Source organism: Phocoena phocoena, chromosome 10, assembly GCF_963924675.1.
Source record: "Phocoena phocoena chromosome 10, mPhoPho1.1, whole genome shotgun sequence".
Lineage (NCBI taxonomy): Eukaryota > Metazoa > Chordata > Mammalia > Artiodactyla > Phocoenidae > Phocoena > Phocoena phocoena.
In genome coordinates, this window is record NC_089228.1 from 4,000,127 (window position 1) to 4,025,622 (window position 25,496).

General features: G+C 48.1%; 1 protein-coding gene across 3 annotated transcripts in view; it reads left to right on the forward strand.

Annotated features, from left to right (window-relative positions):
- NR2C2 (nuclear receptor subfamily 2 group C member 2) overlaps positions 1 to 22,822 on the forward strand; it is a 63,010-nt gene extending 40,188 nt beyond the window's left edge. For all 3 annotated transcript variants that reach the window (XM_065885067.1, XM_065885068.1, XM_065885069.1), the window contains exons 3-14: positions 3,901 to 4,101; positions 6,174 to 6,276; positions 8,532 to 8,711; positions 9,594 to 9,741; positions 10,493 to 10,586; positions 13,540 to 13,673; positions 14,585 to 14,762; positions 15,856 to 15,977; positions 16,668 to 16,807; positions 18,068 to 18,205; positions 19,584 to 19,689; positions 22,648 to 22,822. In XM_065885067.1, coding sequence (XP_065741139.1) covers positions 3,901 to 4,101; positions 6,174 to 6,276; positions 8,532 to 8,711; positions 9,594 to 9,741; positions 10,493 to 10,586; positions 13,540 to 13,673; positions 14,585 to 14,762; positions 15,856 to 15,977; positions 16,668 to 16,807; positions 18,068 to 18,205; positions 19,584 to 19,689; positions 22,648 to 22,822 — 1,719 coding nt within the window. The remainder of the gene's footprint in view (positions 1 to 3,900; positions 4,102 to 6,173; positions 6,277 to 8,531; positions 8,712 to 9,593; positions 9,742 to 10,492; positions 10,587 to 13,539; positions 13,674 to 14,584; positions 14,763 to 15,855; positions 15,978 to 16,667; positions 16,808 to 18,067; positions 18,206 to 19,583; positions 19,690 to 22,647) is intronic.
- The last annotated feature ends 2,674 nt before the right edge of the window (positions 22,823 to 25,496 follow it).

Consider the following 25,496-nt stretch of genomic DNA (forward strand, 5'->3'; position numbering starts at 1 on the left):
CTCCGTGGATTTTAAGGTTTTCCAGAGCTATTCCTCCACACTCCCCATTTCACATTTATGTTTTCAGGAGAGCATAATTATACTCATTGTTTGACTGAAAGAAATGTTTAAATTTGAGCTTATAAAATACATTTATATAATACAGTGCTTTTTTATCTACTTTATTTTCTGAGGTTTCACATGTTACTAGAAAAGACTTCTGCTGTTTATATGTTTTTTAAAAGTTTGAAATCCTTACTACATTCCCCAGGGGACTGCATCTTGGGCTCTTGTAGCATCCTCCTTCCCTAGGTCTCTCTTCCACCAGCTCTTTACTTCTGCACATCCTTATTGAGCAGCCAGTACCTGTTCTCTGTCCTTTCTCCATCTGCAACCATCTGATATTTCCTTTCTGGTCTGATATTCTAGTGGCCCCTCTCAGGTACTCGTAGGAGTTGTCTGTTTCTATGTGCTGACTGGGTAGTAGTTGCACACTGTAACAAAGTCACACCATACAGAGTAAAAGACGAGTCTCCCTCCCTCCCTCTTCGTGGAGTCACTCACGTCTCTCCCAAGAAAAGCCACTGTTACCATATTGCATATTCATTCTTTCAGAGATGGGCTATGCATCTACACCTGCAAGCATACATGTAAACAATACAGCATATTTTTACACTCCTGTCGACATTCTGCCCACACTGCTCTGGACTTCACTCTCTTTTGGAGGTATTTCCCTGTGGTACAAATAAGCTGCCTCTTTCTCTTGAGTGGCGGTTTGATATCCCATTTTTTGGATGCTGCAATAAATAACCTTTTACCTGCTTAATTTAAGACATGTGAGAGTATTTCTGTAGGATCAGTTCCTCAAAGTAGGATTGCTGGAAGGGTGTGTCGTGTGTAGTTTGTTTATTTTGTTTGTTTGTTTAAGAAGGAATGTTATCTTTTATTTATTTAGTTAGATTTGGCTGCATTGGGTCTTCTTTGCTGCACGGGCTCCCCTCCAGCTGCAGCGAGCAGGGGCCACTCTTCACCGCAGTGTGCGGGCCTCTCATCGCAGTGGCCTGTTGTTGTGGAGCATGGGCTCTAAGCGCGCCGGCTCAGTAGTTGTGGCTCACGGGCTGTAGAGCGCAGGCTCGGTAGTTGTGACGCACGGGCTCAGCTGCTCCGTGGCATGTGGGATCTTCCCAGAAGAGGGATCAAACCCATGTCCCTTGCATTGGCATGTGGACTCAGAACCACTGCGCCACCAGGGAAGTCCCTTATGTGTAGTTTTGACAGTAGTTGCCAGACTGCCTTCCAAAGAGGTTCCACCAACTTATACTCCCACCAGCCTGGTATGAGAGTGCCCGTTTCCTTACACACTCAGCTATATATTTTGATATATATATGTGTGTTTGATACATATATTTGTGGCCCAGAATGTGGTCTGTCTTAGTGAATGTTCCATGCAAGCTTGAGAAGAATGTATATTCTGCTGTTGCTAGATGGATGAGTTTACACGTCAGCTATATCAAGGGGGTTGCTGGTGCTCCTCAGGTCAACTATATCCTTATTGATTTTCTGCCTGCTTGATCTGTCAGTTGCTGACAGAGGAGTGATGATAACTCCAACTATAATGGTTGATTACTCTATTTCTTTTCGGCAGTCCTATCACGTCTTTTTTTTTTTCAATTTTATTTATTTATTTATGGCTGGGTCTTCTTTGCTGCTCACAGGCTTTCTCTTGTTGCGGTGAGCGGGGGCTACTCTTCGTTGCCGTGTGCAGGCTTCTCATTGTGGTGGCTTCTCCTGTTGCAGAGCACAGGCTCTAGGCGCACAGGCTTCAGTAGTTGTGGTGCGCAGGCTCAGTAGTTGTGGTGCACGGGCTTAGTTGCTCTGTGGCATGTGGGATCTTCCTGAACCAGGGCTCGAACCTGTGTCCCCTGCATTGGCAGGCAGGTTCTTAACCACTGCGCCACCAGGGAATCCCCTTAAAGGTCTTTTGGGCATTCACTTGGAAGTGATGATGTGCTGGGACTCGTGTCCAGCCTGTGGCTCTCTGGTCTTGCATTCACTGGGCCCTCAGCCTGCAACCCACTCTGTCACAGCTCTGCACGGCTTCCTCTCTTGCCTCATTTGGGTCTTTGTCCACCGTCATTCCCTCAGAGAGGTCTTTGCTCTTGAAGCTGCCCGCCTACCTCCTTCCCCATGTCGTGTTCTGTCCATTACCCTGCTTTTTTGTTTCCTCTATGTTTCCTTCCTGCCTCTTCATGTCAGGGTGCACAGTCTGTCTTTCCTCTAGCAGGCGAGCTCCCCGCCGTGTTCACACTTCCATCTCTAGTACCGAGAATAGTGCTGGTCACCTAGTGGGTGCCCAGTAAACACGTGTTAAGTAATTGACTCTTTCCTTGCTTGTGTCATTTTCTTTTGAACCTACCAGCATCGTTGGATTTTCCGTATTGGACTGTTGGCAAAGCTGTAGGACTCTGTGTGAGTTTGCTGTCTGAACCTTGGGATGCCATGACCCAAAGCAGTTCTATCAAGAGGTGGCGCAGATTCCAGATATGTTGTCCGTAAATGTGCCGTAGGGAGCTGGGGTACAACCAGAGACACAGTATGTCTCCCCTTCCCAAGGCCCAGCGCACGCACCGCAAGAGTCCTGTCTGCAGTGAGGGCCTGCTGGGGGTTCTCAGGGAAAAGGTGGCCCCATGCTCCAAGTTGGGCACTTGGCCTGGAAGAGAGACAGGAACGGGCTAGAACAGCTTCAAAGAACTTCACGAGCAGGAATAAGAGAAGTCGCTCTAACGTAGCAGCTGTCTTAATTGTGACTGATGCACTTAGGCAGGGACGCAGGGAAAAGGTGAGCTATGGCAGTGGGGCTCATGACTGGTGGCCGTTCCTGGAGAAATGAGGCTCAGGGCTTCTCCGGAGTCAGCGCCCACTGCCTCCAGGGCTTCCACAGTCTTTTATTCACATCTTCTCTCCATGTGCCAGGCCCTGTGCTGGCCCTGGGGATGCAGCCCTGAAACAGGTGTTATCTCTATGCTTAGAGACCTCAGAGTCAAGAGGTGGGAGAAGTTGGATGTGTGTCAGCAAGGGACTCCCTGCATTCTGTCACTGCAAGGCAGCATTATTATTTTTTTTTAAGGCAGAATTATTTATAGGACCTTCCCTTCAGAAATAGCCCTTTAAAACAGCCATTCTCAGGTTTTGGGGTTTCAAAAAGTTAGGGTAGGGAATTCCCTGGCGGTCCAGTGGTTAGGGCTCCACGCTTCCACTGCAGCGGGCCTGGATTCGGTCCCTGGTCAGGGTACTAAGATCCCGCGTGCTGTGCAGCACGGCCCAAAAACAAAAAAAGTTAGGGTTGCCCACATTTCTTATTATGCCTAGGGCAAGAATTTTTTTTCCTTTTTTTGTTTAGTTAAACCTATCATCTACTATTTATTACTGTCTTCATTTCATAACAGAAAGGGCCTTTCTTTGTCCAGGTTTATTGAACTGTAATTGACATGCAGCACTAAGTTTCAGGTATAGAACATAATAACTTGATTTACATATATTGTGAAATGATTGCCACAAGTTTAGTTAACATTCACCATCTCATATACATGTAGAAAAAAGAAAAAGGAAAAAAGTGTTTTTTTCCTTGTGATGAGATCTCTGAGGATTTACTCTCCGGACACCTTCAAGTTGACCACCTTCATACAGTTTCCCTTCCCTCCACTTCCAAAGGGCATTTTAATTCTAAAAGTAGGAGGGATGATATCATCCTAGAATAAAATTAGCTGTATGAAAACCAGTTTCTGAAAAGCTCCCTGTTGTTTTCTCTTCCCCATTTCACCGGCACTGGTGAAACTGTCCTGGACCAGCACTGACTCCGGGCCGGCGTTGGCAGCCACTGCACGTGCTCCGTGAGAGCAGCCTCCGTGTTGTGTCTTGTAGATCGTGACAGACCAGCAGACAGGACAGAAGATCCAGATAGTCACCGCAGTGGACGCCTCCGGATCCCCCAAGCAGCAGTTCATCCTGACCAGCCCAGATGGAGCTGGAACTGGGAAGGTGATCCTGGCTTCCCCGGAGACCTCCAGTGCCAAGCAGCTCATATTCACCACCTCGGACAACCTCGTCCCTGGCAGGATCCAAGTAAGACCTGTTGACAGGTGTTTGTTTCAGCACTTCTGCTACTGCACTTGTTCTTGACTCTTACCTCTACCGTGGAGGCCAAATCCATCTCTAGTGGGTCCTTTGGGGACCTGCAAACATGGTGGGTTGCTGCCTCGGCTAAAGTAAAAATCCAGCAAATGAGTGGCGAGGCCCAGAAGGCAGCCGCTGCAGTGCTCAGATGGATGGAATTTGAGCCGGCAAATCAGCGGTCCCACAGGAGACTCACCTGAGCAGTTGGCGTGAGCCACTGGAGAATGGTTCTCAACCAGGGCCATGTGGTGGCAGCCCTTGGCCTGTGATGCTTTTGGGCCACCACCAAGGGCTGACCACAGTCAGATGAGGACCGATTTGTTCTAACTCTTACCTCGGACTGGCCCAGCTCTTTATTCTGATCTTGTTCCTGTGAACTGCTGCCTGTGGGCCCCTCCGTTCTGCCCTGGTTCTCCCCCCTCTGGCAGGCGGGATGGGGTTGGGGCAGGTACAGGAAAGAGGAGAGCAAGGGCTGGAAGAAGAGCAGGGTTATTGGGAAGCATTGAACTTCCAAGTCCCAACACTCAGAGAAGCAGGGACTCAAGGCCAGTGTCCCATGGTGGCCAAGCATGGAGCATGTTTAGTCCAGGTCAGGGTGCAATCCATGGTCTTGTTTGGTTCTGGTTTTTAAGTTTTTTAAAAATTTGTGGTAACATATAAAATTTACTATCTTAATAGTTTTTAGGTGTCCAGTTCAGGGGCATTAAGGACATGCACACTGTTGTGTAGCCGTCACCACCACCCATCCCCAGAACTCTTCATCTTCCCAAACTGAAACCGTCCCCACTGAACAACTCCCGTTCCCCACCCCTCAGCCCCTGGCTACCACTATTCCACTTCCTATGGGTCTGACTACTCTAGGGACCTCACATAAGTCAAATCCTGTAATATTTGCCCTTTTGTGACTGGCTAATTTCACTGAGCACAATGTCCTCAAGGTTCATCTGTGTTTTGTCTTATGTGTCAGAATTTCCTTCATTTTAAAGGCTGAATAATATTCCAATGTATGTATAGACCATGCTTGGTTTTTCCATTCATCTGTCAGTGGATACTTGGGTTGCTTCTACCTTTACTGTGAATAATGCTGCTAAGAATCCATGTGTTTTGCAGGGAGATTTCTACCATGGAGAAAATTCAGGAAGGAAAGGGTTTTTTTCCTTCCGCTGGAGCTGGGTTCAGAACACCAATATGTTCAGCTTCCAGAGCTGTACTTTTGAGACACCTCATAATGCCATTAGTAAATACTTCCTAGTGTACATTCTGATCATCTGGAATCAGAGTTCCTCCCTGCTTGCTTCGACTCCTTGTTTTTGAAAGGATGGCTGGTGATTCTCTTGCATGTCTTATAAGAGGTCATTGCACATAATGATGTCTGTATATATTCTCACTGTACATAAATCATTTTAAGGCTTATTGTTAGTACATGATTTAATAACAGCTATTTTTCACTTTTTCATGTTGAAACCAGTTACATTACTCTTCAGATGAGCAGCACTGTGGGTCACCTAGAAAGTCACCTACAAATGAAGAATAGCAGGTTTCAGAGGCCACCTATCCTAGTCCCTCCACTGCCAGCTGCCTCACGAGAGAGCTAGTTATTTAGTCAGTAAAGCTTAATTACTTTTCTGCCAAGTAAACCTCTCTGTGTACTTTCAAGCTGTTTCATGAGAATAGAGAAGCAACCAAAACGACCTTGAGTATCTTCATGGTGGAGCATCCGTCTGTGAGTCCCCACACGGCCCCTAGTCCTAGGTGGTTGAGGTGGCCAGATAGGAGGGTAGGTCCCTGAAAACCAGTGTCCGACCCTGGACAAGCCCACCGCCACCCACCACCGCTCAAGGGGCTTGGTCCAGATGAGCGGCCACGCCATTCCTGGTGGCAGATTTAGTTGTCACATGACATTTTCCCAGTTCTGCCCAGAGTTCTTAGAAACCCGAGATTAGGACTTCACAGTTCAACATGACTTTGCTTAGGGCTCTGGTTTTTCATCAGCACTCTGCTTATTTCCTGATTCTTCTTAGATCGTCACGGACTCTGCTTCTGTGGAGCGTCTTCTGGGGAAGGCCGACGTCCAGCGGCCCCAGGTGGTAGAGTACTGTGTGGTGTGTGGCGACAAAGCCTCAGGTGAGTAACCAAAGGCCATGCTGGGTGCACATCAGGGGCCAACATCATGCACCAACTGGGGCGGGGGAGGGTTGTAGGTTTCAAAACATGAACTCCACTCTTCTTATTGGGGTGGTGATGTAAATAAGCAAATCAGTTTGTCAGATTATAAGAATCAAAAGCAAAAATCAAGAAATTATTTCTGTGATTTGTAAATGTTGGTCGGGTGTCAATTATTTTTGTACTAGTAAGAAAGAAATTGGGACTTCCCTGGTGGTCCAGTAGTTAAGACTCCGCACTTCCACTGCAGGGGGTGAGGGTTCAATCCCTGGTCGGGGAACCAAGATCCCACATGCCACGCACCCGCCCCCCCCCCCCAAAAAGAGCAATCATTTCATTAGTCTGGTTAATATCTGCTCAGTTCTTTGCTGTTTCACAAGATGTGTTTGTTGTCTCTCCCTCCCTCGTCCTAACTGTAGCTGCCTCAGTCATGCCCCCACTATAACCCAATGTGATAAACAGGAGGGGGCATGTGATTCTGGCTGGAGTCCCAGGGTCAGGAAAGGCCTGAAGTCACATTGGTGACCTTGATGGTTGAGTGTATGCTGTCAGGTAAAGCAGAAGGGTGTTCCAGCTGGCGGGACCAGGGCCTGGAGAGTTTAGTGTTCCAGCTGGCGGGACCAGGGCCTGGAGAGTTTAACATCCATACCCACCATGTCTCTGGGGAAGCACTCCTGGGCTTCCATGGTTAGGAGGTGGGTACAAGGAGACTAAAGAAGATGTCTGGCCCCAAAGCTCAGACTTCAGCCTGCTAACACTGGGAGCCATAGAGGGTAAGTGATGCTAGGGACACTGACCTGAGTTCTGAGATGACCACTTGGTTCTGCTTTATTCTGTGGTCACTACATTCGTAGGAACTTTGGATACTTTGTGGTCCTGGTTTTAAAAAAAAGAGAAAAAGTGCTGAGCCAAGCCTCTTAAGAGGAAGACAACCCCAGGCAAGCACCAGCTGAAGGCCGGAAGCTCCAGTCCCGCCCGCTGATGCCTCAGGTGCTGTGCTCTCGCCCCTTCTCTGAAGCCCTCATCTGCCCCAGCAGGCAGGGGCCAGTGCTGCCTCTGTCCTCATCACCCTTTTGTTCAGATCTCTGGGCACTGGATGTGTTCTTTTCTAGTTGCTTCCTTACAGGCCTGTCTTCCCCTCCAGAATGTGCTCTTTTTTTTTAGAGCAGGAACCGTGTCTGACCCCTTCATCTCTATATCCCCATCTTGTTGCTCAGCAAGGAGAGACATTCTGCAGACTTTCGAACAAGCGAATGAAGCAAGAGCGTAGCAGAGGCCACAGAATCTGCTTGGCTTTCCCTTCTGCGCGTAAAGCTCGTGACAGGCTTGCAGTGCCGTTGCCTCCAGATATTAGAGATCACTCTAAGGTCTAGAGAGCCCAAGGAAATCCACTGCAAGCAAGGAAGAATGATGTCCACAGAGTCATTTCAGCATGACTCTTCTTAAAGGCACACAATTGAGACCCTCTAAGTGTAGAGTTGGAGAACGGCTCCACGCGCCAAAGCTTAGGGCTTAGGGCCATGGGTTGCTCTGCAGCCGCCGTCCACAGTGACCCTGTGAACCCTGACCCTTCAGTGTAGTTATGACCCTGGGTTACATGAGACCAAACCAGGAGAGCATACACGAGGATGGTCCCAGCTGGGAATGTGAGGAAGGGTAAACTCACGTGCAGCTCTTTTTAATGTGGGAGGGAATTAGAACTTAGAGACCCCCAAAGTAAACAAGCTTAGAAAAAAGAACTGGCGGCCTTCCTTTGGCCTGGGCTCACACAGTCACGCCCCCCACCCCGGGTCAGTCTGGGGCCCAGGACGTGACGCACACAGAGGGAGTAAATGCAGGATGAGACTCTTTGGGCTAACAAACACAAGCTTGTGTTTGCTCTTTGACACTCTTGACGGGACAGGGGAGCTGAGGGCCTTCACCAGGCAGGTCTGCAGAGCTGGGCCCGGTGAGTACAATGGATGGCGCAGCCCAGCCATCATCCGCGAGCTCCTGCTGTGCACTCGGAGCACCGAGGTCATGCCGTTTACCAGCGGCCACATAACCTGTCTGAGCTTCCGTTTGTCCATCATGACCTCACAGGGCTACCTTAAAGATGGTAGAAAAATGTGAAGGCCCTGGGTGCCATGCTTAGCACTCAGGCCTGTGGTTGGCCCATGGCTGCTGGCATCTGGCCCTGCACACCAGTCCCCGATAGACTTACCTTTCTGTTTCAGGCCGTCACTATGGGGCTGTCAGTTGTGAAGGCTGCAAAGGTTTCTTCAAAAGGAGCGTAAGGAAAAATCTGACCTACAGCTGCCGGAGCAATCAAGACTGCATCATCAATAAACACCACCGGAACCGCTGTCAGTTTTGCCGGCTGAAAAAATGCTTAGAGATGGGCATGAAGATGGAATGTGAGTAACTATTAAAATAGCACGTGAGTTAAGAAGGAGGGCGAGAGTGAGGTTTCCATGCCTGGCCTTAAAATACTCTTAACAGTATCTGCTGAGGCTTCATTTTGGTTCACCTTCACGGTCAGCTCAGTGATGCGGCACTGATACCACTAGGATTGGTTGGTTTCCACAGTGGAAACCTAGTCCAGATAATTTGGGAGGCAGCATGTGGAGTGGGATGAACGCAGGCTTTGGAGTAAAGCTGATACCACGTCAGCTCCAGCCCTGCCCCCAGGAGCTGGGAGGCCTTGGGAAGTCATGTGGCCTCTGAGCCACAGGTCCCCATCCATGAAATAGCACCCTTGCCTTCCTTACATGATGTGTCTGGGGTCCTCTTTTCTTCTGCAAAGGTCTGTTTTCTTCATTTGTTTCTGGCATGTGTTCTTGCTCTTGTACCAGATGCTGAAGGAAGAGGTCCCTGGTGTCACGTAAAATGGAGCCCCACTGACAGTTAGCAGAAGCTGTCCATCTCGAGTTGGGCATTAGGATGCTTCCTTTTCCACGTGGGGCATGGGCAGCTCTCTGTTAAGGGCCCACCTGAGGGGGTGTTTCTCCTCCTGGAGAGAGTCCTGTGAGCAGCAGGGAGTGACAGAATGATACCCACACAAACGCCACTCGGTCCTTTCTTGGCCATGGCACCCGCCATCTTGAGCTCCTTTAGATTTGACGACACTTTGGCTTTGAGCCTTTCTCTCCTTTGGCTGCGAAGTCCACTGTGGAAGTTGAGCCAGGCGTGTCTAGCACCGAGCTTATCCCGACAGCAGTGGGCTTAGTTAAGAGGACTCCTACCTCTCCCGTGAAGGATGTGGTTTTTAAACATGGGTATTTCTGTTGTGATTTAAGCTGTGCAGAGTGAACGGAAGCCCTTTGATGTGCAGCGGGAGAAACCAAGCAATTGTGCTGCTTCAACGGAGAAAATCTATATCCGGAAGGACCTGAGAAGTCCTCTGATAGCCACACCAACATTTGTGGCAGATAAAGATGGAGCAAGGTCAGTCCCTGTGTTGACAAAGGGCGACACTGTAATCAGCCTTTGGAGCTGATTAGGGGAAGCACAGATATTCCTTGGAAAGGGGGCTTATGTGGCTCCCCACCTGAGGGCCACAGCCTTGAGTCTTGTCTTGCCTTATCCCACCCTTTTTTGAGCCACTCTAGTCACACCTCTGTCCAGGCCTGAGGATGGTTGATTTAGGATGGGGTCAGAATTTCTCCTCTCCCAGGTGCTGGGATTATGTGCTGTAGTTCAGGCATCATTCTTGCAGGAAAACAGTTGTTCCATCACTCAGGAATGGGGGTTTTTTGCAGTAGAGATAAAAGGCCTAAGACCCAGGTGTGGTCTAGATGGTGCCACAAGTCATTTTATATGTTTTTTTTTTAATGTAATCTGTCAAACTTAAAGGAACAGAAAGAGGGAAACAAGAAATCCAAAATGTATCATGGCAAGCGCTAGAGTTGGGAATGCCCTGGTGATACTCTGAGATCAGGTTAGCATTACTGGCACAGCAGTGGACGTGGAAGCCTGGGGGGATGTGCGGTCTGTGTCATCCTGTCTCAGGCTGCAGACCTGGCTCTGCACATCTCATTGTAGAGAGAAGGGGGTTGGTGAGTCACTCTGTGGCTGAGTCTAGTTAGCTTTTCTATTGCTCAGCCTTGCAGATGTAGACGGGACAGGTAAACGCAGCCTGATCACACTGTGCATTAAATGTTGGAAGCTACTCTGGGTTTCTTTATGTCTTAAATAGACAAACAGGTCTTCTTGATCCAGGGATGCTTGTGAACATCCAGCAGCCTTTGATACGTGAGGATGGTACGGTTCTCCTGGCCACAGATTCCAAGGTGATGTTCTCTCCTCATGCCTTCTCCACTTTTATGTCTCAGTGCAGGCCGCTTCTCTGAATGTGTGCACCCACCTTCTTCTTGGCCTTCAGACTAAGTCGAGGCCATGGCCTTCTGCATCTCCATTTACTTCTGATACAGCCGTGCTGTGATTCGTTTAAGGGATGCCAATGACTTTTTGGCAACTCAGTCAGAGCTGGCTGGTCATGGTCACTTAACATGTCAGGGTCTAGAGTTCAATTTGGTGAAAATTCTGTGGTTCACTTCTAAGATTTTCCCCCCTAGTGATGCACATTGGCAAACTACGGGCAGGCTGAGGAAGAGCTCCTTATCCTAAGATGGCCTTTTGCAGGAGTCCCTGGTTCCTTTTTATTAGATGACCTGCAGGAAGAAGTCCAGCCAGGATTCTGGCAGCTCCAACCCGGACAGAGTAGGTCAGCTACAGGGAATCCAACTTGCGGACAGAGATGTTTGTCACCCCAAGAAAGAGACAGCTGGCTGCCTCCCGTGGAGATTCCTGAGGAGAGGGGGTTTTATCCAGGCAAGGGAGCCCATTGCTTCTCTCACCTTATTGTCCCTGATATAACTCGAGCAACGGTGAAGCGGCGGTAGCCCCACTGAGCCCCAAAGTCTCTGCTCTGGAAGGAGCGACTTAGAACAGCGCTGGCGTTGCTGCCGCCCTCAGAGCCAGAGCTGGGCCTGCAGGCTCCCCTCTCATCTGCTCTCATGCACATGTGGTGCGTTAAGGAACGTCCTCTTCTGGGAAAGGAAAGGCAAAAATGAGAGCCGATGGACAGCTGCCCTCCACCCATTGGTCCCTGGCTGGGCTTTGAGCCTGTTGTCCTCGGGCGGTGGTGATGAATCATGCCTGGCTCGTTGCCTTAACCCGGCAGACGTGCAGGACAGTGACTGACCACCTGGTCGGGTAGACACACCATAAGCCCGAAAGTAAGGCCTGAGCACCCTGAACTCCTGATGGCAGGGGGTTGCGCAGCCCCTGTCCCGTGTGCCACCCGCACAGAGGCTGGTACTGAGCCGGCCACCCCATGCCCTCCCGTCCCCACCCCAGCGCCCACCAGGCAGGGGTGTTGGGAAACCTGAGTAAGTTAATTTGGTAAAGCATGCAGTGCCCACTGCGTAAACGCTGGCTGCTAGGAGTTGTGGTCGCTGCACCGAGGAGAAGGAGCACTAAGCTGTGCGGTGATGAGTGAGCTGTAGTGAAGGCAGCAGCTGCGGGTCATAGCCAGGCCCTGCCCGCCGCTCCTCCAGGACGTGGAAGTGACAGGACCCACCCCAGAAGCTTGTCATGAATAATAGAACATATGCAGAGCCCCTTAAAGGTAGCTATTTTCAGAAGCTGATTTTTAAACTTTTTACTACGAAACAATCATACATTCAAAATCATTTACTTTGAATAAATACAAAGATACCACAGTGCTGCATGCTCCCTTCACCCAGTCTCTCCCGGAGGCCGTGTCTTGCAGAGCCATAGCACAGGATCAGGACCAGGGCAGGATATGGGGACAGGGGTGGGTATCGTTCTTTTTCTTTTTTTCACCCTTCAACTTTTTCCCTTCAACATATCTATCATGACGACCTACATCTTTCACCAACTGCATGATATTCTGCTGTGTGGTGGTTCTGTGATTTATTAACCACATCTCTGTTTATGATCTTTTCTACTGATTCTAGTTTTTCATTTTTATGATCAAGATACAGCAGACATGTTTGTATACGTATCTTGGTTTATTTGTTTGAGTATATCTTTGGCTTTCTTTTTTTTTTAGTTGAGATGTAATTCCCATACCAAAAAATTTACCCTTTTAGTGTACAATTCAGTGGTTTTCAGTATATTCACAAGATTGTTACAACCATCCCCACTATCTAATTCCACTATCTAATTCCAGAGCATTTTCATCACCCCAAAAAGAAACCCTGAATCCATTAAGCAGTCACTGCCTCTTCTTCCCACTCACGACACCTGCCAGCCACTCACTTTCTGACTATGGTTTTGTCAATTCTGGACATTTCATATAAGGGGAAATCATACAATATGTAGCCTTTTGTGACTGGCTTCTTTCTCTTATCATAATGTTTTCAAGGTTCATCCATGTTGTGGCCTGTATCAGTACTTCATTCATTTTTATTGCCAAATATGCCATTGAATGGCTATATCATGTGTTATTTATCCATTTGTCAGCTGATGAGCATTTGAGTTGTTTCTACTTTTTCCCTATTAGGAATAATGCTGCTGTGAACATTGTGTACAAGGTTTTCTGTGCACATATGTTTTAATTTCTCTTACATATGTACCTAGGAATGGAATTGCTGTTGTCATATAACAGCCCTACGTTTAAACTTTTGAAGAATGTTTTCCATAGCACTTGCACCATTTTACTTTCCTTCCAGTAGTGTATGAGAGTTCCAATTTTTCCACATCCTCGTCAACACTTGTAGTTATCTGTCTTGACTGTGACCATCCTAGTGGGTATAAAGTGATATCTCATTGTGGTTTTTATTTGCATTTTTAACTAGCTTATTTGTCTTTTTCTTACTAAGCTGTAAGAGTTCTTTAGATATTCTGGCTACTAAACCATTATCAGGTGTATAATTTGCAAAAATTTCCTCCCATTCTCTGGGTTGTGTTTTGTGTGTGGGGAGAGAGAGATTGTCTTTTTACTTTCTTGATAATGTCTTTTGAAGCACAAAAGTTTAAATTTTGGTGATATCCAGCTTATCTGTTTTTGTTCTGTCATTTTATCGCATGCGTAGGTTTGTGTAACTACCATCACAATCAAGATACAGAACTGCTTCATCACCAAAAAGCTCTTCCTCTCACTGCCCCATCATAGCCGTACCCCCATAGAAGCTGTTTTTAAAGCAACATTAAACCTTCATTGCCCTGAGAGTCTTGTATGTGTGTTCATCTTTAATATTATTTTCTGATTAACAGGCTGAAACAAGCCAGGGAGCCCTGGGCACACTGGCAAATGTAGTAACTTCCCTTGCCAACCTAAGTGAATCCCTTAACAATGGTGACACTTCAGAAATGCAGCCAGAGGACCAGTCTGCAAGTGAGATTACTCGGTACGAACCCATGAGGGTGGGTGGCAGCATTTTGACACCCACCCTGTATTTAATCAAGGATTGCAAAATTGTCCCAGTGCCCCTGCATGTCTGTCTTCTTTCAAATTTTAACTATGGGAATGTGGATGCATTTTATTACACGATATAAAACAGTCTAAAAACTCTTTTCATTCCAGATAATAAACTAAATTGAGTAACTCAGTGGAAGCAGGGGAAGAGATGTTACTTGTATTGGTCACTGCTTATGGTGCCTAAACATCAGTAGTGCATCCCCTCTCCCACTTCTGTTTATCTTATGTATCTTTTTTCCAAGTATTGAGTTTAGAGCTTAAATCGATTCATCAGGGTAGACAGAGATGAGCTGTTAGATGGCACCAGCTGGTCCAGACACCTGTTCCCGCTGCCAAGGGTGTGTTCTCTTGGCAGCTGGGCCGCTAGGTTTGCTCCTTTCCTATTGGGCCGGCCACTCCTGCCCCTCTTGCCAGACCAGGCAGGTGCATGGCCGGGGCCACTCAGGTGCACCAGTCCTCATGTTCACTTGTGGTCTGGTAGAAAATTAAAATCTGGATCCAGTGGAAAGAGGATGGGATTTGAGTTAGGTCGAATTCTGGTTCTACCACTTACTAGTTGGGTGGTCTTGGAAAAGTTAGCTTTCACATCTGTAAGATGGAGAGAATTCTACCTTGGAGAGTAGTTGTGAAAAACAAATGACATGTGAAAATAAATATATAGCTTAGCACCCAAGGCGCCATGGAGACAGCATGTGGAAGCCGCCGCCCCTCCTCTCAGCATGTCAGAGTTAATTATCTTTTCCCCAGTGTGTTGCTCCTTAAATTACATCTCAGCTAGAGTTCTTCTCCTCATAGAAGCTGTGGACTCACAACACTTGCTTGCTACGTTTTTGCTCGCAGGGCATTCGACACCTTAGCTAAAGCACTTAACACCACAGACAGCTCCTCACCTCCAAGCCTGGCGGACGGGATAGACGGCAGTGGAGGAGGGAGCATCCACGTCATCAGCAGAGACCAGTCCACACCCATCATTGAGGTCGAAGGCCCCCTCCTTTCAGACACTCACGTCACATTTAAGGTGAGTGTGTGTAGCTGGGAGAGGAGCTCTGTGCCCAGGCTGGTCTCAGTTAAAAAAATGAAACCTTGAAGTGAGCTCATTTTTCATACGGTTGTGTTTGATCAGGATCTTGTGTTCCAGAACAATGTTCCCATTATGAAGCATTTTCACTGTCTTTTGCTCACTTGGCTGTTTGGCTCTGCCGGTAACCCTGAAGCAGGCGTGGCCACCTGTCACAGCCAAGACAGGCTGATGCGGGCTGCTCTGCCGTCTGCCTTCCCATGATGACCTGGCTTCAGTATAGGCTCAGGCAGGCCCTTTGTCTGTTCCAGCAGGCGTTCCCAGCCATTGGGCCTGACCTCTCGCCCTCTAGAGCCACAGAAAGTAGATCTCAGATATACTTGAAGACTGGGTCAGGTCCCCACGGTCTTCCCTGCACTCCCCTCCCCGGCCTCACTTCTCCAGGACACTGCCAGGCTCCCTGAGCCCCTGGTCTCTAGGTCTGCAGATTGAGTCTTCAGTTCCCCTCGTATTCTCCACTAGAGAGACCTGGCCAATCACTTAGGAAGACTGAGTCCCTGCCATAGTTGTCCAAGGGTGCCAAGAACACAGGTCACCAGTGGGATTCCAGCTTCAGAGGCATTCAAGCCTCTTCTAGACAGTGGGGCTCCCGGAACCCAGCCCGACATCCTGGTGGTGGTGTGTCCTCCTCCTGCCATCTGGGCTCCTGCTCAGCTCTCATTCACTGTTCCCTGAGGCCACCTGCCAAATCCCTGCTAGCCTGTGGAGCTGACCCATCCCCGCTTTTGAGTTAGACTTGAAGCTATGGCTCAAAATGGAATTGCCTTAGAACAAGTACCAGTGTAGTTGAAGCAGAGTTGAGATGTATGTCTTTGTGTGGATAAGTTGGGAGGTCCCCGTCCTCCCACATTCTAGGGGCCATCAGACCCTAGTTCACTGGGCAGGACCCCACAGGGAGTCAGTGCCGGCCCCCCTGCAGAGGGACGTATGTTTCACAAGGATGCTCTGCACGGGGGCTTCAGTGTCAGAGACTGGTGTTGACGAGCTGCCCCCGTCACTTGGTCACCCCCGTGCTGTGTGCTCTCACTCGCAGCTCACGATGCCCAGCCCGATGCCCGAGTACCTCAACGTGCACTACATCTGCGAGTCCGCGTCCCGCCTGCTCTTCCTCTCCATGCACTGGGCCAGGTCCATCCCGGCCTTTCAGGCACTTGGGTAAGTGGCTTTTTTCTCCGCGTGTATCCTTGGGCAGGGCCTTTCCTGCTAGAGCTAGAGCAGGAATGGACTGGAAGATCTCTGAGCCCTTCCAGTTTGTTCCTTTGGCCCGGTTTGCTTGTTAAATACAGTTGGTGGACTGGTAGCAAGGGGACAACCTTGGTGGCCAAGGCTGCAGTGTTCCTCAGACCTTTATTGTGCCTTCTCCATGTGCCTTGGACTTGGTGCTAGGAGCAGGGGATGGACTGGAATGGAAGGCAGGAGTTGTCCTGTGATCTTGAGATAAATACAGGGTACTATGTCTGGGGGCTTCTGAGATGAAGACAGATTGTCTCGAGGTACATCAGCTGTGCTGTCCTGAGCGTAGATTCCCCCCTCCTCCCTGCTGCAGCCCCAGCTCCTCCCTGGCAGGCTGGGTGTGTCTCTACCTTTCGGAGCCCTCCCTCAGGCTCTCAGTCCTTTGATCGCTGCAGCCTCTTGTGACAGAACCACACCAGGGCTGTTAAGGGAATAGTTTCTCCTCAGAGGGACTTCAGTTAAGGCAGTCACAGACAGTGGTGTTTGTGAAGAACAGTCCTGGGCATTCCATAGGCCTTCAGCAAATACATGGTGACACAACTTGTTTGGGACACGCGGGGGCTTGGAGGAGTGCCACCGGCCCCCGCACCCACCACGCCTCTGTGTCCCCAGGCAGGACTGCAACACCAGCCTGGTGCGGGCCTGCTGGAACGAGCTCTTCACCCTCGGCCTGGCCCAGTGCGCCCAGGTCATGAGCCTCTCCACCATCCTGGCCGCCATCGTCAACCACCTGCAGAACAGCATCCAGGAAGGTAGGGCAGGGGCTGCGGGTGAGGACGGCTCGGTCTCGGCTGGCCCGCCGCATAGCCAACCTGTGTCCCACAGCGTCCCTTACCCGTCAGAATGTTTAAATTTCTACCTGACTGCCTTCTTTTCATATAATGAAGAGGAAAGGAAAAAAATAATTGGGAAAAGGTGCTGATTTCCGACATACAGACATTGAGTGATGTTTGCAGAACAGTCACAGCTTCTGTTTTCAGCTTCATTGACAGGTTGCCCTTTCATGTATCTCACAAATCCTCACAACCCTGTAAAGTAGAAACTGTTATGTCAGGGTTACATATGGGAAGACCAGGTCCCAGTAAGGTCCCTGGCTTGCCCGGGATAAAGCAGCAAGTGGGAGAGATGGGGACTGGGGCACAGACCTGGGTCGTGTGACCCCCTAGTCCAGGGCGTGAATGAACAAGTGAGTCTCTTATTAAGAGATCTGTGCAACCACCTGACATCGGGTGGTCAGGTCCCAGCCGTATCAGGACTGGGGAGTAGCTGGGGTGGTCTCCACAAGCTGCACATCCACAGCACGCTGAAGACACTGTCAAGGGAGCCCACGCTGCCCAGTGTCTAGACTATCCCTGCAGATCACACTTGCATCTGAGGTGGAGTTGAATTGCTTTTTCAATCAGGCATCCCAGTGGTTGAGACCTAGGAGTGTGAGTCACCTAGTCACACCTTCGTTTTTCTAGTTATTCCTTTGGAATAGTTATATAATGGTGATTTTTAAAACCCTGTAACATTTTATTGAATTTTAGGTTTGTTCACAAACGAGCTTTAGTTTTATTTGTAACTGAATATAATAATATTGCCTTCAGCAAGATACTGTCATGAAGACTAAATCAGACAACGGATAAAATTATTTTGACAACTAAAAAATGCCAACGTGTTCAGGTTGGCAAATATTTATTCAGTGCCTGCAGAGACTTGGAAAGAATTGACCTTGATAAGAACTGGCATGTGGGCCTTCAGCACCTTTGGCCTGCAGGTGCTGCCCACGGCGGGGCCAGGGAGAATCACTGGTCTTGGATGTCGTTACTGAGGCAGAATATTAACAGAGTGGAATCTGGGTGCCTGTTGTCACTTCACCTATAACTGGAAAATGAGGCTCTTGAGATGACTGGTTTTTCATTTAAAAGTGAAATTATTCTCTCATTTTTTTCAATATGTGGCCCCTCAAAGAAGCTCATGTTATTGCTCTCATTAGCCTTTCTCAGAGGATCTGTGATGTTGATTTCTAGATAAACTTTCTGGCGACCGGATAAAGCAAGTCATGGAGCACATCTGGAAGCTTCAGGAGTTCTGTAACAGTATGGCGAAGCTGGATATAGACGGCTATGAGTATGCATACCTTAAAGCTATAGTTCTCTTTAGCCCCGGTAAGATATGCAGTGGTCACGGTCACTCAACGACGGTTTTCCACCTGTGTCTACTGATATTTCTGAACATGAGCACGTTTGTCAGGTTGTCAGCAGTGTAGAGAACCCTGCCACACTGTGTGTGACTGAATGTTCCCGTAATGTGTGCTTTGCTAGCTAACATAAATACATACGTTCTTTTAAAGTCCTGTCTTTATATTCCCAAAGAAATATGCTGTAGTGCCGGGTAACTTCATATGCTAAATACATATCATCTGTATCCTAACTAAGCCATTGGCTAAATAAGACTACAGCAAACAAAACTGAGTACACATTTGGCCCTCTGTATCCACGGGTTCCGTATCAGTGGATTCAACCAACTGTGAATCAAAAATATTCAAGGAAAAATATATTCCAGGAGTTCCAAAAAGCAAAATTTATTTTGCCACGCACCAGCAACTAGGTACAACTATTTACATAGCATTTATAATGTATTAGGTATTAGAAGTAATCTAGAGGTGATTTAAAAGTATACGGAAAGATATGTGTAGGTTATATGCAAATACTATACCATTTAACGTAAAGGACATGAGCATCAGTGGATTTGGTATCCATGAGGGGTTCCTGGAACCAATCCCCTGTAGATACCGAGGGATGACTATACTACCACCCAGTGTCCTTTTTTTGTTTTGATTTGTTCTGTTTTGCTCTTTGCTAATTTTTAGGTATGTTAGCACTTATAATCCAGTACAGGTGGAAACTGCACAAGTTTACCCACAGTCTCTGTAGGGCAGTAGCAGCAGCAGCTTCAGGGCATGCCAAAAGGTGTGGTCACAGCAGATGAAGAAGAGGCAGCGGGACTGTTGGTGGAAAGTAAGAGTCGACCGGGCTGGCCTCACTCCCCGTCAGCTCTTCTCTCTGAGCCACCTGAGAGGCCACTTGGTGACTGTTGTCCTTGACAGCAGGGGTGGACCCAGCTTAACCTCTCTGTCCCACTGCCCTGGCCCCCCTACTCATGAATAACAAAATAGCTAATAAAAGTGGGAGATACTATGTGATTAAATATCTAGAGAGCAGATGATAATTTCTAATTTCATGTGGTATATGTTGTCTGGAGTAAGGAAGGAAGCCACAGGTGTAGAACCAGCCCCAGTGGGGCTGCTGAGGCTGGTGTGAGCACCCAGGGGCCGCACCTCTCCTGGGAACCTTCAGGTCGTGGCAGAGCACAGAGGAAGAGCCAGTGTTCTAGCAAGAGTATCCAAACTAGACCAGCCTTCAGAGCTCAATCTATTGCACTTGAGAAATTTGTCAGAAGTTTTACTAAAAATAAGTACTGAGAAGTCTGCAAATGAGGCTTTCCAAATACAGAAGACAGTTTGGGGTACTTTTATTTTTTCAGATCATCCAGGTTTGACCAGCACAAGCCAGATTGAAAAATTCCAAGAAAAGGCACAGATGGAGTTGCAGGACTATGTTCAGAAAACCTACTCGGAAGACACCTACCGGTGAGGCACACGGGCACGATGGGGGCGAGGCTGGATCTGTAGCTGCAGATATCAGTTACATTGGCCGTCCCATTGCTGGCACTGGTAGAGCCTCCATTTGATCACACTTTAATTCTAGCATTTTACGGCTGAAAATGGAGTGGGGAGGGTCATGAGTCCTAGGCCATCCCAGCGTTGCTGGGTGACTGGGTGAGACCTTGGGTTACTGCTCTTTAATTTGAGGGGTTGGGAGCCGTGATCTCCTTTGGGGCTGATGTTGTGAGATGAGTTCTTACGGAGACTCCGCTTGTCCAGAACAGTCAGCAGCTCTGCCCTCCTGCCCCGCATTCATGAGGAGACGGTGCTAGACAAAAGGCTTTCCTTGATAGAAGCCAAATCTGACCCCTAGAAAGAGTGACTGGGTTGGACAAAGTAGTAATTTAATCCTCACATAAACTGATTTTTTTAAGTTCCTTTATTTGGGTGAAAATTTATGTTTGGGCAGCAGGAAAAAAATGTTATGTGTATGCCTTTCTCATGCAGCTTTGACCAGGAAAGTTGTTCTGAAATAAGGCCGAATGTGCTGGCAGGCTTTCCCTCCAGCTGAGGAGTGGAAGAGCTCTTTCCTCGTGACCTCTTCTAACCCACTGGAGGCTATGTGAACTTCTGGGGCCTGTCAAGCATAGTGTTTCCCTCTCCACCTTCCCCCGATCTTATCCTCTGCAGACAGACAGACCTCAGTCAATAGGTGCCCTGTGGGCCTGAGTGCCCCAGCCCCAGGGGGACAGTTTCTCTGGTGTGACTGGGGGCCTGTGGTGGGCCTGGCTGGCAGAGAGCCTGCCTCTGCTTTAGGCATGCCACCATGGCCAGACACAGCTTTTGCCAAAGCAGGATCCATTTTCTACTGGAGTCACTGAAGACCTCACAATGAATCTAGAATGGCTTCAGCCTCATTGCATACAAAGTGGTAACACACCCACACCAGAGCACATACAGCCAGGCGTGTGGGCGTGCTGTCCCCTGAGGAGGCTCTGGGCCCAATCCACACAGAGCCTGTGGCCAGAAGAGGCTGAAAAGGCTCCTCTGGGGCTGCTGGCAGAGCCCCAGCACACAAGAATTGCCTTGACGATGGCAGCTCTCTGGCCTTTGAAAGTACATGTTTCTGAAAAATTCCTGAATCACTACTCCTGGTCCAGTCAGGGACCCTGGGGGAGAAGAGGGCAAGCCAGGTAGGTGATTTGGGGCCAGAAATGAGAGCAGGGGGGCTCTCTCATAGCACTCGGGAACACTCAGTTCCCAAAGAAAAGGCCCTAGAATGGTTGCATCCTGTTTATATAGTCATTGCTTTAGTCTGTCCCATCCTTAGGCCTTTTCTCATGCTGTTTGTTCCTCCTGAAATCCTCTCCCATCCTTTGCATCTCTGCTGATAGGAACCTTAGCCAGCATCTAAGGCCCAGCTAGATATCCTCCCTGACTGGCCTTTGCTGACTTCCCGAGACCCTTCAGCCTGTCGGCCCCTTGGCACCTTTGGGTGCCCTGCCAGACACCATGGCTGGGCAAATGGATGATGGTGCTGGAATACTGCTTTCATAATACAAACATATTTTCCCCTTTTAAAAATAACATTCACTGTAGAAAAACTTAGAACATTCTGGAAAGCAAAAAGAAAACTTTTAGCTCTTTGTAAATACCACTTCCCTGTTAACGTTTTATGTATTTACTTCCAGTAATTTCTTAGTATGTGCAACTGGAATCAGAAAATAAGGTTTCGTGACCTTTTTTTCACTTAATATTTCAGTGAGCATGTATACATTCTTCTAAATCATTTTCCATGGCTAAGGAGATGCCATAATTTCATCATTTCCCTACTTATGAAAATATCAGTCGTTTCAAGACTGGGCTGGCCCTGCAGTTTGCGTCCTGGTGCCCACCGCTCTGGGTGCTGGCTATGGAAATGGCCCATCCACGAGATGCTTCAGATAGTGTCCAGTGACCTGCCAGGACACGGTCATGGTGTGCCCTCCCGGGGTTCCTTCCAAATAAAAATCTTATTGCTTTATTTTTAATTACAATGCTAAAAGAACACTGGAAATTAGAGCAATATAGAAAAAGTTTTAATTGACATAATCACTTCAAATCCCAATACCCAGAGGTCAACCATTAGCATTCTGGTGACCATCCTTCCAAGTACTTTATTTACACACATATATACAAAGGAATATACGCAAGTGAGGTCACGCTTGCTGAGGTTACTTGCTGTTTTACATCCTCTTTTTTTTTTTTTTTTTTTGGCTGCCTTCGGTCTTCGTTGCTGCGCGCCGGCTTTCTCTAGTTGCGGTGAGCGGAGGCTACCCTTCGTGGCAGTGCGCAGGCTTCTTGTAGCGGTGACTTCTCTTGTCGCAGAGCACAGACTCTAGGCGCGCGGGCTTCAGTAGTTGTGGCACGTGGGCTCAAGTTGTGGCACACGGGCTTAGTTGCTCTGCAGCATGTGGGATCTTCCTGGACCAGGGCTTGAACCCATGTCCCCTGCATTGGCAGGCGAATTCTTAACCGCTGAGCCACCCGGGAAGCCCTCACATCCTTCTTTTAAGTTTTTATTCAGCTGTATGTCATGGAATTCTTATCAATGGATATAGACCTTTATTATCCTCTTTAATGAATATGTAGTGATTCATTATATGGAGACACCATACTTTATTTTAACCTACCCTCCACTGACAGGTTTTCAGATTTTTCATTTTGGTGGGGCTGAGGAGAGTTGTTATAAACAATGAAGGGAACATATCTGTATATAATCTTTGCACTCATGATAAACTACTACAAGAGGAACTGTTGAAATCAGAAAAGCAAGGGTGGGACAGTGAATTTGTTTGTTTGGTTCAGTTCCGAGCAGTGCAGACAGGGCCCCTGGGAGCCTATCCAGGGTGAAGTCTGAAGTGCAGCGAACCCCCCTTTCTCTAATGACCCTTCCTCTTACAGGTTGGCCCGGATTCTCGTCCGCCTGCCAGCACTCAGGCTGATGAGCTCCAACATAACAGAAGAACTTTTTTTTACTGGTCTCATCGGCAATGTTTCAATAGACAGCATAATCCCCTACATCCTCAAGATGGAGACAGCAGAGTATAACGGCCAGATCACCGGAGCCAGCCTATAGCGCACACCTCACACGTGCCGAGGAGCACAGGATCCGCCCAGGACCGCTCAAATACAAAGAAAATAAGTAGTGGTATTTTGGTATGTGCAAATATTTCCAGTATCTTAGCTATTTCCTACCTGGTTTCTTCTTATCTGTTAATCCCAGACAGTAGCAACTAAAAGACTAGTAGGATCCTTTCCTGCCATAAGAAATGTTTTAATGCCTTTTGATGAAGCAGATTTTGGAACAATCTTTTAACTCCGTTTTTATTTAGAAATTCTCAAAGGGCAAAAAACAAAAGCAAAGTTTTATAATGTCAGAGACTAGTTAAAGAAAACTAAAAGAACCTAAGAGAACAACAGTATGTGTGTATATATTAAAAATGTCCTTGGAATTAATAGCTACTAATTACCAGGGTAATGATATTAGCACTTTCTAAGCACTTCTTATCAATGTGTAATGTTAGCAACATCTTGCCTATGTGCAGGGCAAATGGAAAACTGTATGTCTTTTGCCGAAATACTAACGATTTCTGTGAAAATGCAATAGGGTTACAGGAGACAATCATTTATGCTTAAGGAAGGAAGGTGTCATTCCTAACTGTACGCACATGTTGCTGGTGTAGAGCTAAATTCCCGGGAATGAATGAAGATGCAGCTTATCTGTACGTGCAGTCAGGGGCAGTGTGGTGGCACAATCGTGGTGACCTGAATTCGAAGCTTCCTCAGCCAGAGCTGATGCTTGTCGGGTTCCCTGACCTCTGGTCCTGGTCTGTGATGGGCATCTGCAGGCTCCTCTGAACTTGGGCCTCTTCTGGTGACTGGTTCTCAGAATTGGATTAAACCAGTCAGATGTTAACTGCCAATTCCTGCAGCAACTGAAAACATCCGCGAATCACCTCCACCACTCACAGCAGTTGGAGCGTTCTGACCAAAAAGCGCAAGGTGAGCATTCTGAACCCTTGCCGGGACCTCCCGACTACGGTGTGGGGGTGGTTGCATGTTTTTCAGGTGGAGGAGTGCGAGGGCTCCCTTCTCAGCAGTTTCCATCCCAAATGCCCCTTGGGAAGGGCCCTGTGTTCCTGCACTTCGGTCCGAACTGGGAGGTGGACTGTGGTACGGGTCTTGCTGCCTGCCCAGGCAGCAGGTGTGGTGGAGCTGAGTGGCATGTTTCTCAGTGTCTCCAGGCTCAGCACCTCTGTCAGCAGGTCTCTCAATGATCCTGGCGTACCACGCACTTGGGTTCCCCCGGTTGTGCCAGCAGACAAACTCTGGAGCGTTTTACATGATGGATGTAGAAGCAGGCTGCATGCTCCTTAAAAACAACCTTTAATCCCCAAAGTTATCATCTTCTTTCTCCTTGTAAGTGATAGCGACCATTGTTTACAAGAACAGAATGCGGTTATTGGGAAGTTTAGTCGGAGAAAAGCGCCCATAGCTCCCCTGGTTGTGAAGCAGCAGCACACATTTCCATTTGGGAAAAGTAGCAAGGCTGCCTCAGGTACCTGTACTTTCTTTCTGTGTAGCCCAGATTAAGGAAATACAGTGTGAGGCTAAACTTGTACTTCTGGAACCTTTTGATCAGATGATACCCCAAAAGACCCCAGTGCACTCACTCCCCTGCCTCCAGGCATCCACGGCCGTGTAAAGCTGAGGAGAGCAAGGTCGGGTGCCGGGCTGCCGCCACGGGCTTATGGCAAGACGGAACTCTATTCCGCAGTTGTCGGCGGCACTTATGGAAGTCATTAGTGGGAATCAGTGGGAACAGTGTCTCCAACTTGGAAATTCCTGTTTGGATCTGATTATGTCATTTATCATTCATGCCTTGGGAGCAAATTTTGGAGAATAGTGGGGGCACCCGTTATAAAATAATGGGAAGGATTTAATTTTGACAGCTTAAATTTTTGGTTTTCTAACTTTGAAGTGATTTAAGTTTCAAAATTAAGGCAAAAAGTGGCTAAGGATTTTCGCAGAGGGCATTTTGTAGCACTTGTGTGCATCTTACATAGCGAGTTGCCTATTTTTCTTTCTTTTGACTTTGGATGTAAGCATGTCTGTTGATCCTGTAGCAGCTCCCTGGGAACATGTATTGTGTCACACATCTTTCAGGTCTGAGCTCTCGGTGATGGTGAAAAGGTCCGCGCTGGCCGGCTGCCCTGGGCCCTGGGCGTCCTGTGTCTGTGAGGCTTTTACACTCAGGTTGCTAAGGTATGAGGGCAGCTTAGCCAAGACCTAGACTGAAGTCTCTGCTGGGAACAGAAGGTGGTACCAGCAGGGAGACAGTGAACACCTGGATAAGCACATGCCCCACTCCAGCAGGACAGCTCGGGAGAAAAGCTGATTCTAAGCTGGTCCTGCTCCCTGAGTCCCTTCGCTGCTGATGGCTGATTCTAGTGGACCATTTTGGGCTTTGAACACTCCTCATTAGTTTCCTAGATCCCCTTGGCCTTACTTTGAAGTGGACTTTTCCTTAAAAATCAGCTCCACACTACCTGAATTCTCGCCACTCCAGATCATCTCAAGCCTTTGACAGCAGGTCCATTCTCTCTTGTCAAACTGGTTAAAAGAAACCCAGAGTCAAGAATTATTTAAAGAGATTGCAAGTAAATATTTGGGCTCAACTTTGACCAGGCTTTTAACCCTTGTTAGTAGTTTGTGAAACTCTGATTTAGTGCAGTGAGACCAGCCCTGAG